General features: G+C 37.2%; 1 protein-coding gene across 4 annotated transcripts in view; it reads right to left on the reverse strand.

The window, feature by feature from the left end:
- Positions 1-7,205: 7,205 nt before the first annotated feature.
- DNAJC10 (DnaJ heat shock protein family (Hsp40) member C10) overlaps positions 7,206-17,570 on the reverse strand; it is a 54,019-nt gene continuing 43,654 nt past the window's right edge. For 3 of the 4 annotated variants that reach the window (XM_050750543.1, XM_050750541.1, XM_050750542.1), the window contains one exon: positions 10,045-10,411. In XM_050750543.1, coding sequence (XP_050606500.1) covers positions 10,268-10,411 — 144 coding nt within the window. In that variant the 3' untranslated portion in view covers positions 10,045-10,267. Of the gene's footprint in view, positions 8,594-10,044; positions 10,412-17,570 lie in introns of those variants that run through there. The other variant, XM_050750544.1, reaches the window with a different exon arrangement.

A 17,570-nucleotide genomic window follows, 5' to 3' on the forward strand; every position in this document is an offset into this window, starting at 1 on the left:
TTTTATATATATGAAATATATCCTACTCTCTCTCTAGCTCTCTCTCTCTCTGTATATATAATTGTTCAAATCAAGATGCCAATGTAGCCCACACACTGCATTTGGCTCCTATGACTGAAAAGCCTTTTTCTTTTTCCTTTTAAGCTATATGATATCTTTCCCTTTTTCATTAAATAAATCATATCATTTGTCCTACAAAATTTCCCACATTCCTGATTCTTGCCTGCACATTGATTTTTCTAAACACATTACCTCATCTTATCTATATGACTACTTAATGAAATATTTTTTCCACTTAACAAATGAGTTAATTAGGGTACAGAGACATGAAGTAAGCAATTTTTTGAAACTCATAGTAAGTACTTGACTACAGGGCAAGAATTCAGTAAACCCATTGCTTTGACCAAGACCTCTTTTTACCTGAAGACTGTCTCTTATTTCACAAATTAAAGGAGTACTAAAAACCCTAGAAAACCCTGAGACTTTTGAATTGAAAAAAAAAAAAAGCTATTAGTCCAATTTTATGTTTTATTTATTAAAAGTGATCCATTTATACTGTTATACAGGCACCATTCTTCATGAATGGGAATCTGCTGAGCTCCAATACATGCATGTATCTTACATGTCTATAGTAGTGTGTGTGCAATAAATTTCTAAATTTATTGTCATACCGTTCATACACTTGTCTTATTTATTACACTACATCACAAACTTTTGGATGCAAAATAGTTTTAACTTTTTTGCAATTTCTCATAGTCAAACATAAGTGACTGATAATTCAGGATATTTTTAGTGAAAAAACAAAGGCCAATTAGGCTGTGTGATTCTTGTCCAGTACTGAGGTAGAAATGGCATTTTATTGGAATAATGAACTGTGTCTGCTTATTTTTCACTGCCATCTACTGGTACCTGATGTTATTTCTGTTTAAAATCCTTCAGGGAAGTCTATCAGAGGGACTTACACAGAGCACCAAGAAATTATGAAGCCCTAAAAATCCTTTGAGAAAATCCCTTTCAAAAGAATAGGTGCTACTTTAATAGGTAAAGCTACCTTAAGTTTTACAAAAAAATTACTAACATCTAAAAAGATTACTATAATATCAACTACAATGCCTCTAAGCTATAAGGGCTACAAATTAAACTTATCATTATTTATAATTTTTAAGGCATAAAACAATGAATTTAGAATTTCTAGTCAGAAATTCTTATCACAGTAGAACTCTGGCAAATTAATTTTAAACACAGTCAACAGCATACTACTCTGACTGTTTGTCAATTTCAACATACACTGCTTCTATGGATCAACAATGTGCTAAGTTCTGCCAGCACTGCAGGGAATAAGACACACATGGCTGCTATCTTCAGAGATGACAATATGGCTGTGTGTGTGTGCGTGTGTAGGAGGTTTCTTAATTTTAAGTTTATATAAAATATCAACAATTTTTTTTTTTTTAGACAGAGTCTCGCTCCATCACCCAGGCTGGAGGGCAGTGGTGTGATCTCTGCTCACTGCAACCTTAGCCTCCCAGGTTCATGCAATTCTCCTGTCTCAGCCTCCTGGGTAGATGATTACAGGTATGTACCTCCATGCCCAGCTAGTTTTTATATTTTTAGTAGAGTCGGGGTTTCACTATGTTGGCTAGGCCAGTCTTGAACTCCTGGCCTTAAGTGATCCTTCCACCTTGGCCTCCCAAAGTGCTGGGACTACAGGTGTGAGCCACCGCACCCAGCCAACAAAATGAATTTTAAACTTTACTTAATCCCTGTAGTGAAATAGGTTTTCATTTTGCCTCTTGAATTTATTACAAATTAACTTGATAGGATTAATTTACAATTAGTTAATTAATACAAGTTAACTTTCCAAAGTCTTAACATGATGATTGAGATTATAGGCCTTTTGATATATCACGTTATTCATTCTTGAGTTCTTTGGTGATTACTGACAGATGAATTGCTAAGATACTAAAAATAACAATATAGCTGATCTTCAAGTAATATCCCCAAGTTTTTATAGTAAAACATGAGATACTGCTGTTCCGAGTCTGAAAAATATATATAAACATGTTTAAAATCATTAAAAACCTTTTCACTCCTGTCACAAAATAGAAAGTATAGTTAAAATATAAAAGAAGAAAGCTAGGTTACAGACAATATAAATCTAAGGTTTCTCAAAAATAGAGGAAAAATGGTACAGACTTTACCTTACCTTCATAATTTTCATGATAACTGAAGACAGGGAAGATGTCTTGTAAACAAATGATTTTTCCTAAATACACTAAAGCCAACAAATTGTTTCATTTTATTACTTTCAGTTGGCAGTGGCTACTGAAATATTTTATGTGTGTGTGTATATGTATTTTTTGCCTTAGTGCCATATACTTTATCTAATGACCTGAGAAAGAGATTTCAATGCATAGGTGGGGCTTTTTGCTAGTTTATTGGCTTCAGAACGATGTTTTAGTTAGCCAATGTTTTACCATTTGGTAATATAAACAGCCACTTAGAATTCCAAGTTTTCTAAGTTTCCAATTTCATATTTTCCAAAAATCAACACTTATTCTTTTAAAGACATTTTACTTCCTCCAAACATTTGAAATAGCAGTTATGACAAAAACATTGTTATCTCAATAGATGCAGAAAAGGCCTTCGATAAAATTCAACACCCTTTCATGCTAAAAACACTCAAAAAACTAGATATTGATGGAACATATCTCAAAATAATAGATATTTATGACAAACCCACAGCCAATATCATACTGCATGGGCAAAAGCTGGAAGCATGCCTTTTGAAAACTGGCACAAGACAAGGATGCCCTCTCTCACCACTTCTTATGTATTGGAAGTTCTGGCCAGGGCAATCAGGCAAGAGAAAGAAATAAAGGGTATTCAAACAGGAAGAGAGGAAGTCAAAGTATCTCTCTTTGCAGATGACATGATTGTATATTTAGAAAACCCCATCATCTCAGCCCAAAAACTCCTTAAGCTGATAAGCAACTTCAGCAAAGTCTCAGGATACAAAATTAATGTGCAAAAATCACAAGCATTCCTATACACCAATAATAGACAGAGAGCCAAATCATGAGTGAACTCCCATTCACAATTGCTACAAAGAGAATAAAATACCTAGGAATACAACTTACAAGGGATGTGAAGGACCTCTTCAAGGAGAACTACACATCACTGCTCACAGAAATGAGAGAGGATAGAAACAAATGGAAAAACATCCCATGCTCATGGATAGGAAGAATCAAATATCGTGAAATGGCCATACTGCCCAAAGTAATTTATAGATTCAATGCTATTCCCATCAAGCTACCACTGACTTTCTTCACAGAATTAGAAAAAACTACTTTAAATTTCATATGGAACCAAAAAAGAGCCCATATAGCCAAGACAATCCTAAGCAAAAAGAACGAACTATACTACAAGGCTACAGTAACCAAAACAGCATGGTAGTGGTACCAAAACGGATACATAGACCAATGGAACAGAACACAGGCCTCAGAAACAACACTACACATCTACAACCATGTGATCTTTGACAAACCTGACAAAAACAAGCAACGGGGAAATGATGCCCTATTTAATAAATGATGTTGGGAAAATAGGCTAGCCATATGTAGAAAACTGAAACTGGACCCCTTCCTTATCCCTTATACAAAAATTAACTCAAGATGGATTAAAGACTTAAATGTAAGATCTGAAACCATAAAAACCCTAGAAGAAAACCTAGGCAATACCATTCAGGACATAGGCATGGGCAAAGACCTCATGACTAAAACAACAAAAGCAATGGCAACAAAAGCCAAAATAGACAAATGTGATCTAATTAAACAAAAGAGCTTCTGCACAGCAAAAGAAACTATGGTCAGAGTGAACAGGCAACTTACAGAATGGGAGAAAATTTTTGCTATGTATCCATCTGACAAAAGGCTAATATCCAGAATCCACAAGGAACTTAAATATACAAGAAAAAAATCCCATTACAAGTGGGCAAAGGATATGAACAGACACTTCTCAAAAGAAGACATTTAGGCGGCCAACAAAGATATGAAAGAAAGCTCATCATCACTGGTCATTAGAGAAATGCAAATCAAAAACACAATGAGATACCATCTCACATCAGTTAGAATGGCGATCATTAAAAAGTCAGGAAACAACAGATGCTGGAGAGGATGTGGAGAAACAGGAACGCTTTTACACTGTTAGTGGGAGTGTAAATTAGTTCAACCATTGTGGAAGACAGTGTGACAATTCCTCAAGGATCTAGACCTAGAAATACCATTTGACCCAGCAATCCCATTACTGGGTATATACCCAAAGCATTATAAATCATTTTACTATAAAGACACATGCACACGTATGTTTATTGGAGCACTATTCACAATAGGAAAGACTTGGAACCAACCCAAATGCCCATCAATGTTAGACTGGATAAAGAAACTGGCACACACACCATGGAATACTATGCAGCCATAAAAAGGATGACTTTAATGTCCTTTGCAGGGACATGGATGAAGCTGGAAAGCATCATTCTCAGCAAACTAACAGAGAAACAGAAAACCAAACACTGCATGTTGTCACTCCTAAGTGGGAGTTGAACAATGAGAACATATGGACACAGGGAGGGGAATATCACACACTGGGGCCTGTCGGCAGGGCAGGGGGCAAGGGGAAGGATAGCATTAGGAGAAATACCTAACGTAGACGACAGATTGATGGGTGCAGCAAACCACCATGGCACATGTATACCTATGTAACCAACCTGCACATTCTGCACATGTATCCCAGAACTTAAAAGTATTAAAAAAAACAAAAACAAAAAAGGAAATAGCAATTGTTTAATGAAGATTGTCTATCAGTAGTTAATTTACACCTTTTTGGGGATGATTACTAACTTTCAGGATCACAGGCCACTAGGTGATGCACTCAAATGACTACTTAATGCAATCAAGTGGTTGAAAGATGCATTTATGGAGTCCATATTGATGTAGACCAGTTTGGCATGAGACTTTGGCTATATTTTTGGCTAGTTACTATTCACAAAATATACCTAGCTGTTCACAAAGGTACTCAGTGACAGTACAAGAATCTAAGTGTAAATTCAGTGTCAAATAGAAAAATGACTCAAGCCAGTGAAACACATTTTGTGTATGATTAGTGATTTATACTCAGCTTGGTCATTGGCCTAAATTTTGTAATTCTTACTTAAAAGAAACTGTATTAGTCTGTTTTGTGTTGCAATGAAGGAATACCTGGGACTGGTTACCTTATAAAGAAAAGGTTTATTTGACTTGCAGTTCTGCAGGCTATAAAAACATGGCACCAGCATCTGCTCAGCTTCTGGTGAGGTCTCAGGGAGCTTTTACTCATGGCAGAAGGCACAGGGGGAGTAAGCATGTCACACAGAGAGGGAGTGAGAAAGAGAGGAGGTGGTGGTGCCAGGTTCCTTTTAATAACCAGCTCTTGCAGGAACAAACACAGCAGGAACTCACTCAATACCACTGGGGAAGGCACAAAGCCATTTATGAGGGATCAGCCCCCATCACCCAAACACCTCCAATCAGACCCCACATCCAACATTGGGGATCGTATTTCAACATGAGATTTGGAGCGGACAAATACCCAAACCATATTACAAACTTCTTCACTAGAAGAATTTGGGTATATGTAAATTTTCAGTATATGTGTAAAGTAGAATATTATCAGAAAGGTTATTTACTTTTCATCTTCATTATCAATTTTTATTCTATAGGTATAAAAATTAAAAATGTATTTTGTTAATTTAATCTTTGTATTATTTCTTAACAGTCACAATGGAAGAAATGTCCCTAATTTAAGACATCTATCTGGTTTTGGCAGATTTAAGGACTAATACTAGACTAAATATTACACAAAAATTCTATTCAAATAACTTAAAAATGCTAAAAATTTTATTGTACTAAACATCTTTGAAATGTGTGTCCCATCGGAAACGTTTTTTTGATAACCGTACTTCTAAAAAAATTCCCACGTTGAGCACTATCACTATCTAATTTCCTTTATCTTAATCATATACCTTTAAAAAAAAAAGCTATGAATGACCTAAATAAAATTTGAGAAATTAGAATGGACAAACATCATTAATGCCCAAAACACAATTTATTTGAGATGGCGTCTTGCTATGTTGCCCAGGCTGGATTCGAAATCCTGAGCCCAAGCAATTCCTCCTGCCTCGGCCTCTCAAGTAGATGGGACAACAGGTGTACACCACCATACCTGGCTGTAAGCCACATACTTTAAATGGACTGAATTTCCAAGGCTGGCTGTGTGATAGAATGTGCTTTGGTCAGCTAAAATTGATAACTTGTTACACAGAGTCAGCTGCACACAAAAATGGTGTTGCTCAGAGAAATGGCACATTATACCTGGTACTCCTTAGAGGTGCTCTATCTACTGCATAAATACAGCCATTAAAAGCTCAATCTGCCAGCTGTTTTTGAAAGACTCAATACTGTTATGACTGTATAAGATAACCTTGATGTATATCACTTTATGATACATGTTACTTAACATGACTACTAGGGGGCCCTGGCTTAGAGCTGATTCCAAAGGCACACAGGTCAAATTATAGGACACATAATATTTACTATTTTATTTACTGCCTAAAGTATTTCTCAACTAACAAGTGTAGGAAACATTTATAGGTAGTAATGTAAGTACCCTATGAGCTCAGTGACAAAACTGTGAATTACAGACAGTTGGGAGATGGGGACCATGTCTTAGATTCCTTTTGTACACTCCTCAGTGTCCAGTGTGGTGATATGCACCTAACCAGTACATTTTAGTAAATATTCCAAGTAAGACTTCTTTAGGCATTCCATTTTGGGATTCCTGAAGAAACAAGCCAAATTTGTAGAACTTCTAGGCTTTAAACATTTGAGAATGAAAGGCTCTTGCCTTTACTGATCATAATTCAAAAAGCTGGTGTTAAGTGTGAGAAGTGGTGACTGTTCCATATATGCCCATAGGCATACAGCAGAATCCAGACAGAGTTGAGTATACAGTAGAGAAAAAGATGGGAGAATATGAAGAACAAAGTCTATTCTAATATTAATTATGGCTATAATAACCTTTATGAGGAAATACTGGTGAGCAGCATAAAGTGATATTGAAAAGAAAAAAAAGAAAACTCTTCCAAACACAATAAAGCATATTCTAACAGGTTTTTGAAAAAATTGCAAGCCTTTTAATTCATTGACCTCTTTTGATTGATTGGAATTTTTACCATTCTGTACACTCCGAATATAACTAAACAACTACATGTTACTGACAAATTTGTGATTCTCTGAGTCTAAACAACATAGAAACTAAAAGATCCCTTTCCTAGATTTATATACTTGATTTTCTTATTAAAATAACTTCAGTTATTATGTCAATATTTATCTGAAAAAGGCAGCCCTCTGGCAGTAAACTAGTAACTGGAATAACTACAGTATCATTATGAGCTACAGTAAAACAACCCTGTAAAGTAATTTTTCCTATTTGAATGATAAATAGACTGGACAGGAGTGAAAAACCAAAACTATGAAAGAAAAACCCAATGTAAATAAAGGATACAGGTCAAAACAAAGTTCAGAAGGCAAATATGTAAATATTAGATGCCTCAAAAATCAACTATCAGTGGGAAAATTTCTATGAAAGCAATTTCAGAAAATACATGAACACATATATCTTTAATATACAGAACTCTAAATACTTGATAACATATTTAGGATACTCTACAATGCCCAGTTAATTGCTATAATTTTTTTCCCTCAGGTTTTCCTGGATGATACAGCAATCTACAGAATTTGTGCACACTTACTGTTGCTCAAATTTGTATACTTACTGTGTGCACATATACTGCTGCACTGTTTCTCAGCTGTGAAAAATTAAAAACATTTTTTCAACCTTTGAGAAGGAAAGAAAACAATGAAGAATCTCTTCATAATAATATAGCATAACAGGGTATGTTTACTGTGCCACATCATGAGTGTTTTTAAAACATAATATATAGTCAGGGATAGCATTTTTAGGAGAACAAGTGACCAAAAACCAAGTTACCTCTTTTCAGGCCAGCCAAAAAACGTGAAGGGAAAGTGCGCTTTATACAACTTAGACATTTATGTAGATAATAGCACAGCAGACTCATGTTCAAGCCAGCCACCTGAAACATAAGTCCGTAGAGAGGGACAGCAATCTATAGTCCATGGACTGAATCTGGCCTACTTTTGTATGGCTCTGAGCTAAGAATGGTTTTTATATGTTTTAAAGAGTTGTTAAAAGCAAATAACAGAGAAGAATACATGATGACTCCATTCTTGTTCTCATGTGTGAACCATATAGCCTGCAAAGTCTAAAATATTTATAATCCGGCCCTTTACAGAAAAAGTTTGCGGACCCTTCTTTTATACCAGTGCTGTAGATAATTCTGGCAGTACAACTGCAAGTCTAAGATAATGTTCATTCATTCCCATCATAAACGTAACATTCTAAATAGGTGTCTTCTGATGTCATCTGTCAGAATTTCTTTTAAATTTTTTCTTCATCTTCAACATTATCAAAGTTCATCCTATAATAATAATGTAAAGGCAATAGAGAAAGGAGAAAGTATGAGTTTGCAATGTTAAAAATAAGGTAAAACACCACAAACTAACCAACACTTTATTTTCAGAAATACTCAATATTCTTGTTTAATGGATCATGACATGAAATATACTTTGCCAAAACATAACAATAAAAAAGAAAAGAGTATCTCCTAGTTCTCACCTGCCCACAGCAGATATTACTAACTATATAGGTTTACATAATTTCAAGCATATTCAGTAAGCTCTTTAACTTAATTTCAGGTATGATATTCTAGATTATGACAATTTTTAAATTTCAAATATTTAACACGATAAAAGTTATACCTCTCAAAATAAAATATCTTGAGAAAATATGGTAAAACACTAGAAAAATATGTTTGTTCTGTGGAACCAAGAAAATACAGAATCATAACTCTTTCCTATTTCAGATTTGTACAAATTTCACATTGGTAAAGAATATTCTTGAAGTAGGTTATTGTAAGGCTTTTTGTCTATTGGGGTCTGCAGTTTGAACTGGATTACAGTAGAACCTATAGTCTAATATGGTGCTATAAAGCCAGACTTCTCTATCCCTTTCCAGAGGCTGAGCTATTTTGTCCTCCTTTCGCCTCACAGGGAAAGAATCCAAGATACCTCATGTGATTGTATTAAATTCCATTTTAAAAGCACTACAACATTCATAGACTCTTTGTTCTGTTTTTAAGTATGACCTACAGTAACATGGATTTGAAAAAGGTAAAACTGAACTGCCTTCTGAAGAGTAACAGGAAAAAGGTTGTGCTGCTGCTTGACAGATTAAAGATTCAAAGAGGGGCCAGGAGAAATATGGGTTTCAATACATTCTGATTACACCAAGAACAAAAGAAAATTTGCTATCCAAAACGTGTTATGAGGCTCCAGTATATTTATTCCTAACAACTCAATGCTTTATTTACGTTTGAACAAAATTTAAATAATTTATGGCTATAGTCACTATTTTTTTTTACGCTTTGTTGAGATATATTTCACATACTATAAAATTCCCACATTTAAAGGAGTTTAGTGGTTTTTGGCATATTCAGAGTTGTCCAACTGTCATTGCAATCTAATTTTAAAATATTTTCCGTATTCCCAAAATAAACTCCTTACTACCCATTAGCAGTTACCCAATTTGCGCTCTTTTCTATTCCACTCCACTTCAGCCCCAAGCAAGCATTAATCTACGTTCTGTCTCTACGGATTATTCTAGATATTTTACATCAATAGTATTATATAATATTTGGTCTTTGTGACTGGCTTCATTCACTAAATATTTTCCAAAGTTCATCCACGTTGTAGCATAGATCAGTACTTCATTCCTTTTATGGCTGAAAATATTCTATTGTATGGATACACCACATTTCGTTTATCTGTTAGTTGACAGACATTTGGTTTCGTTCTTTTTCGCTATTATGAATGATACCACTAAAATTTTTGTATACATGTTTTTGCACGGACCACAGTCACTATTTTTTGTTAAGTGGTTTTACTTGTCCAAATTTCTAAAAGCACTTCAGTGTCTAGGCTACATTTTGATTGTCCTATTTCCCAAAGTAGAATTTTTAGCTATCTTACTATTTTTTGATGCCTCATTTTGCTTGCCTCTGGATACATGTAATGTATAGGAAAAATAAATTTTGCTAACTTTTGCCAAAGTCAACTCTAGGCTTAGTCCATACCTTATTCCTCTTGCCTTGATTTTGAAGAGTTTCCAATTTTTCATTTATTAAGGCAGCGATTGCTTTTGCATCTCTGGTATTTATCTGCTCTTCTTGAAAATTTCTCTAAAATTAAAAACACTTGTTATCTTTTAAGTATTTAATCAAAACATAACAATTCCACCTAAGAAACTTGATTAAATATGCTTTCAAGTTCTTTTGTTCCAAAACTTGAAGTGTTTGAAATTCAAATTTCTTCTCTTCAAGGAAATAATGCTGCAAAAACAGTTAACCCATAATGTACCTAAAATAAATATTAATAATAGTGTCATGGAAACATGAAACTGTTCTTTGTTAAAAAAAAAATGCATCACTGACTCCAAAAGCCCCAAAACATCAAAACTGTGCAAGAACACATGTTCCTGGAGAAAGTGTGAGAGGGCATTCCAAGATGGCCAAGTAGGAACAGCTCTGGTCTGCAGCTCCCAGTGTGATTGATGCAGAAGACAGGTGATTTCTGCATTTCCAACTGAGGTACCTGGTTCATCTCACTGGGACTGGTTGGACAGTGGGTGAAGCCCATAGAGGGCGAGCTGAAGTGGGCTTGGGGTGGGGGGTGTTGTCTCACAAGGGAAGTGCAAGGGGTTGGGGGATTTCCCTTTCCTAGCCAAGGGAAGCCATGACAGACGACCTGGAAAAACGGGACCCTCCCTCCCAAATACTGCACTTTTCCCAAGGTCTTAGCAATAGGCAGACAAGGAGATTCTCTCCTGCACCTGGCTTGGCGGGTCTTGTGCCTAGCTTGGCGGGTCCCACGCCCATGAAGCCTTGCTCACTGCTAGCGCAGCAGTCTGAGATAGAACTGCAAGGCAGTAGCCTAGCTGGGGGAGGGGCATCCACCATTGCTGAGGCTTGAGTAGGTAAACAAAGCAGCCGGGGAAGCTCCAACTGGGCAGAGCCCACAGCAGCTCAACAAGGCCTATTGCATCTAGACTCCACCTCTGTGGTCAGGGCATAGCTGAACAAAAGGCAGCAGATAACTTCTGCAGACTTAAAGGTCCCTGTCTGATAGCTCTGAAGAGAGCAGTGGTTCTCCCAGCACGGCGTTTGAGCTCTGAGAATGGACAGGCTACCTCTTCAAGTGGGTCCCTGACCCCTGTGTAACCCAACTGGGAGATACCTCCCAGTAGGGGCCAACAGACACCTCACATAGGCGGCTGCCCCTCTGGGACAAAGCTTCTGGAGGAAGGAGCAGGCAGCAATATTTGCTGTTCTGCAGCCTCTGCTGGTGATACCCAGGCAAACAGGGTCTGGAGTGGACCTCCAGCAAACTCCAACAGACCTGCAGTTGAGGGACCTGACTTAGAAGGAAAACTAACAAAGAGAAAGGAATATCATCAACATCAACAAAAAGGTCATCTACACTAAAACCCCATCTGTATGTCACCAACATCAAAGACCAAAGGTAGATAAAACCACAAAGATGGGGAGAAACCAGGGCAGAAAAGCTAAACATTCTAAAAATCAGAGCGCCTCTTCTCCTTCAAAGGATCGCAGCTTCTTGCTGGCAACGGAACAAAGCTGGATGGAGAATGACTTTGATGAGTTGACAGAAGTAGGCTTTAGAAGGTCGGTAATAACAAACTTCTCTGAGCTAAAGGAGAATGTTTGAACCCATTGCAAGGAAGCTAAAAACCTTGAAAAAAGATTAGATGAACGGCTAACTAGAATAAACAGCATAGAGAAGAGCTTAAACGACTTGATGGAGTTGAAAATCACGGCACGAGAACTTCATAATGCATGCACAAGCTTCAACAGCCGATTCGAGCAAGTGGAAGAAAGGGTATCAGTGATTGAAGATCAAATTAATGAAATAAAGCAAAAAGACAAGGTTAGAGAAAAGAGAGTAAAAAGAAATGAACAAAGCCTCCAAGAAATATGGGACTATGTGAAAAGACCAAATCTACATTTGATTAGTGTACCTGAAAGTGATGGGGAGAATGGCACCAAGGTGGAAAACACTCTTCAGGATATTATCCTCAACCTAGCAAGGCAGGCCAACATTCAAATTTGGGAAAAACAGAGAACACCACAAAGATACTCCTCAAGACGAGCAACCCCAAGACACGTAATTATCAGATCCACCAACGTTGAAATGAAGGAAAAAATGTTAAGGGCAGGCAGAGAGAAAGGTCGAGTTACCCTCAAAGGGAAACCCGTCAGACTAATAGCAGATCTCTTGGCAGAAACCCTACAAGCCAGAAGAGAGTGGGGACCAATATTTAACAATCTTAAAAGAATTTTCAACCCAGAATTTCATATCCAGCCAAACTAAGCTCCATAAGTGAAGGAGAAATAAAATCCTTTACAGACAAGCAAATGCTGATGTTGTCACCACCAGGTCTGCCTCACAAAAGCTCCTGAAGGAAGCACTAAACTTAGAAAGAAACAACTGGTACCAGTCACTGCAAAAACATGCCAAATGGTAAAGACCATCGATGTTATGAAGAAACTGCACCACTTAACAGGCAAAATAACCAGCTAATATCATAGTGACAGGATCAAATTCACACATAACAATATTAACCTTAAATGTAAATGGGCTAAACGCCCCAATTAAAAGACACAGGCTGGAAAATTGGATAAAGAGTCAGGACCCATCAGTGTGCTGTATTCAGGAGACCCATCTCACGTGCAAAGATGCACATAGGCTCAAAATAAAGGGATGGAGGAAGATCTACCAAGCAAATGGAAAGCCAAAAAAAAAAAAAAAAAAGCAGGGTTGCAATCCTAGTCTCTGATAAAACATAGTTTAAACCAACAAAGATCAAAAGAGACAAGGTCATTACATAATGGTAAAGAGATCAAGTCCACAAGAAGAGATAATGATCCTAAATATATATGCACCAAAATTAATAAAGCAAGTCCTTAGAGACCTACAAAGAGACTTAGACTCCCACACAATAATAAGGGGAGACTTTAACACCCCACTGTCAATATTAGATCAAGGAGACAGAAGGTTAACAAGGATAACCAGGACTTGAACTCAGCTCTGCAACAAGCAGACCTAATAGACATCTAGATAACTCACCTCCCCAAATCAAGAGAATATACATTCTTCTCAGCACCACATTGCACTTATTCTAAAATTGACCATATAACTGGAAGTAAAGCACTCCTCAGCAAATGTAAAAGAACAGAGATCACAACAAATTGTCTCTCAGACCACAGTGCAATCAAATGAGAACTCAGGATTAAGAAACTCACTCAAAACTGCAATTACATGGAAACTGAACAACTTGCTCCTGAATGACTACTGGGTAAATAACGAAATCAAGGCAGGAATAAAGATGTTCTTTGAAACCAATGAGAACAAAGAAACAACGTACCAGAATCTCTGGGATGCAGCTAAAGCAGTGTTTAGAGGGACATTTATAGCACTAAATGCCCACAGGAGAAATGAGGAAAGATCTAAAATCGACACCCTAACATCACAATTAAAAGAACTAGAGAAGCAAGAGCAAACAAATTCAAAAGCTAGCAGAAGGCAAGAAATAACTAAGATCAGAGCAGAAATGAGAGAGATAGAGACACAAAAAACCCTTCAAAAACAAAACAAACAAACAAACAAAATCAATGAATCCAGGAGCTGATTTTTTGAAAAGATCAACAAAATTGATAGGCCGCAAACAAGCCTAATAAACAAGAAAAGAGAGAAGAATCAAATAGACACAATAAAAAATGACAGAGGGGATATTACCACTGAACCCACAGAAATACAAACTACCATCAGAGAATACTATAAACAGCTCTATGCAAATAAACTTGAAAATCTAGAAGAAACGGAAAAATTTCTGGACACATACCCCTCCCAAAACTAAACCAGGAAGAAGCTGAATTTCTGAATAGACCAATAACAGGCTCTGAAATTGAGGCAATAATTAATAGCCTACCAATCAAAAAAAGTCCAAGACCAGAAGGATTCACAGCTAAATTCTACCAGAGGTACAAGGAGGAGCTGGTACCATTCCTTCTGAAACTATTCCAATCAACAGAAAAAGAGGGAATCCTCCCTAACTCATTTTGAGGCCAACATCATCCTGATACCAAAGGCTGGCAGAGACAAAACAAAAAAAGGGAATTTTATATCAATATCCCCGATGAACATCGATGCGAAAATTCTCTATAAAACACTGGCAAACCAAATCCAGCAGCACATCAAAAAGCTTATCCACTACAATCAAGTCAGCTTCATACCTGGGATGCAAGGCTGGTTCAACATACGCAAATCAATAAATGTAATCCATCATATAAACAAAACCAAAGACAAAAACCACATGATTATCTCAATAGATGCAGAAAAGGCCTTCAAAAAAATTCAACAGCCCTTCATGCTAAAAACTCTCAATAAACTAGGTATTGATGGAACGTATCTCAAAATAATAGATATTTATGACAAACCCACAAAAGCTGGAAGCATGCCTTTTGAAAACCGGCACAAGACAAGGATGCCCTCTTTCACCACTCCTTATGTACTGGAAGTTCTAGCCAGGGCAATCAGGCAAGAGAAAGAAATAAAGGGTATTCAATTAGGAAATGAGGAAATCAAATTGTCCCTGTTTGCAGATGACATGATTGTATATTTGGAAGACACCATTATCTCAGCCCAAAATCTCCTTAAGCTGATAAGCAACTTCAGCAAAGTCTCAGGATACAAAATCAATGTGCAAAAATCACAAGCATTCCTATACACCATTAACAAAAAAACACAGAGCCAAATCATGAGTGAACTCCCATTCACACTTGCTACAAAGAGAATAAAACACCTAGGAAACCAACTTACAAGGGATGGGAAGGACCTCTTCAAGGAGAACTACAAACCACTGCTCAACAAAATAAAAGAAATGAAATAAAAGAGGACACAAACAAATGGAAGAATATTCCATGCTCCTGGATAGGAAGAATCAATAGCATGAAAATGGTCATACTGCCCAAAGTAATTTATAGATTCAATGCCATCCCCATCAAGAAAATGACTTTCTTCACAGAATTGGAAAAAACTACTGTAAAGTTCATACGGAACCAAAAAAGAGTCCGCATTGCCGAGACAATCCCAAGCAAAAAGAACAAAGCTGGAGGCATCATGCTACCTTTCTTCAAACTATACTACAAGGCTACAGTAATCAAAACAGCATGGTACTGGTACCAAAACAGAGATATAGACCAATAGAACAGAACAGAGGCCTCAGAAATAACACCACACATCTACAACCATCTGATCTTTGACAAACCTGACAAAAACAAGCAATGGGGAAAGGATACCCTATTTAATAAATGGTGCTGGGAAAACTGGCTAGCCATATGCAGAAAGCTGAAACTGGATCCCTTCCTTACACCTTATACAAAAATTAATTCAAGATCGATTAAAGACTTAAACGTAAGACCTAAAACCATAAAAACCCTAGAAGAAAACCTAGGCAATACCATTCAGGACATAGGCATGGGAAAGGACTTCATGACTAAAACAACAAAAGCAAAGACAACAAAAGCCAAAATAGACAAATGGGATCTAATTAAACAAAAGAGCTTCTGCACGGCCAAAGAAACTATGATCAGAGTGAAGAGGCAACTTACAGAATAGGAGAAAATTTTTGCAATATACCCATTTGACAAAGCGCTAATATCCAGAATCTACAAAGAACTCAAATTTACAATTAAAAAAACTCCATCAAAAAGTGGGCAAAGGATATGAACAGACACTTCTCAAAAGAAGACATCTATACAGCCAACAGACACATGAAAAAATGCTCATCATCACTGGTCATCAGAGAAATGCAAATCAAAACCACAATGAGATACCATCTCACACCAGTTAGAATGGCAATCATTAAAAAGTCAGGAAACAACAGATGTTGGACAGGATGTGGAGAAATAGGAACGCTTTTACACTGTTGGTGGGAGTGTAAATTAGTTCAACCATTGTGGAAGACAGTGTGGTGATTCCTCAAGGATCTAGAACTAGAACTACCATCTGACCCAGCAATCCCATTACTGGGTATATACCCAAAGTATTATAAATCATGCTACTATAGATACATGCACACGTATGTTTACTGCAGCAGTATTCACAATAGCAAAGACTTGGAACCAACCCAAAAGTACATCAATGATAGACTGGATTAAGATAATGTGGCACACATACACCATGGAATACTACGCAGCCATAAATAAACGATGAGTTCATGTCGTTTACAGGGACGTGAATGTAGCTGGAAACCATCATTCTCAGCAAACCATCACAAGGACAGAAAACCAAACACTGCATGTTCTCACTCACAGGTGGGAATTGAACAATGAGATCACTTGGACACAGGGCAGGGAACATCATATACTGGGGCCTGTCGGGGGGCTGGAGGCTGGGGGCTGGGGGCTGGGGGAGGGATAGCATTAGGAGAGATACCTAATGTAAATGATGAGTTGATGGGTGCAGCAAACCAACATGGCGCATGCATACCTATCAAACCTGCACATTGTGCAGATGTACCCTAGAACTTAAATTAAAACAAAAACAAACCAAAGATGTTCCCAGAGGACTGAACTCATTCCACTCTAATACAGTCATAAGCACTGCCAACCATGACCAACAATAATGGAAGGCAACATATATCTCCTAGTTTTCATCTGCGCACAGCAGGAAGGTGACTGAAAAGCAGGGAAGGAACAGGTCAATATAACCTGACCTGCTTATTTGCTTCTGGGGCCACCTGTTGTCTTAATCTTGGTGTGAACCCTAATCTCCAACTACATGCTAGGATTTTGTTTTGTGTGTCAACTGCCCACCTGGATTCTTAAACAACAGTTTCATTTGACACTCTACTCCAACCATTATTCTGCTTTGGTCTTCCTGTCTGGCCTCAATGGCTGAATGCCACCCTTGTCCTTCAATTTGGACAGGGATGTTTGGTTCCTAACTTTGTCCCCTAGACTTCTCTGGACACATGGCAACATCTTTTCAAACAGCTCTGTCTATGGTATGGTTAACTCTTGTGACTGATCATCAAATTGATGCTTCTCTGATATTATCTGAAGAAGACTCCTATTTATGTCACCCATCTCTCAGCTGTTTTGAAAACTGAGAAACAGAGCTGTTGATTCAAAGAAATGAAGACTCAGGCTCTGGTATAAGCTGCCTCTCACCTCCATCAAGTTCTGCTTGCTCTAGATTGTTCTAAAGACAGAGACAGATTATTGACAAATCAAAAACATTCACTGAAAAATCTAGATG

Source organism: Macaca thibetana, chromosome 12, assembly GCF_024542745.1.
Source record: "Macaca thibetana thibetana isolate TM-01 chromosome 12, ASM2454274v1, whole genome shotgun sequence".
In the NCBI taxonomy this organism is placed as follows: domain Eukaryota; kingdom Metazoa; phylum Chordata; class Mammalia; order Primates; family Cercopithecidae; genus Macaca; species Macaca thibetana.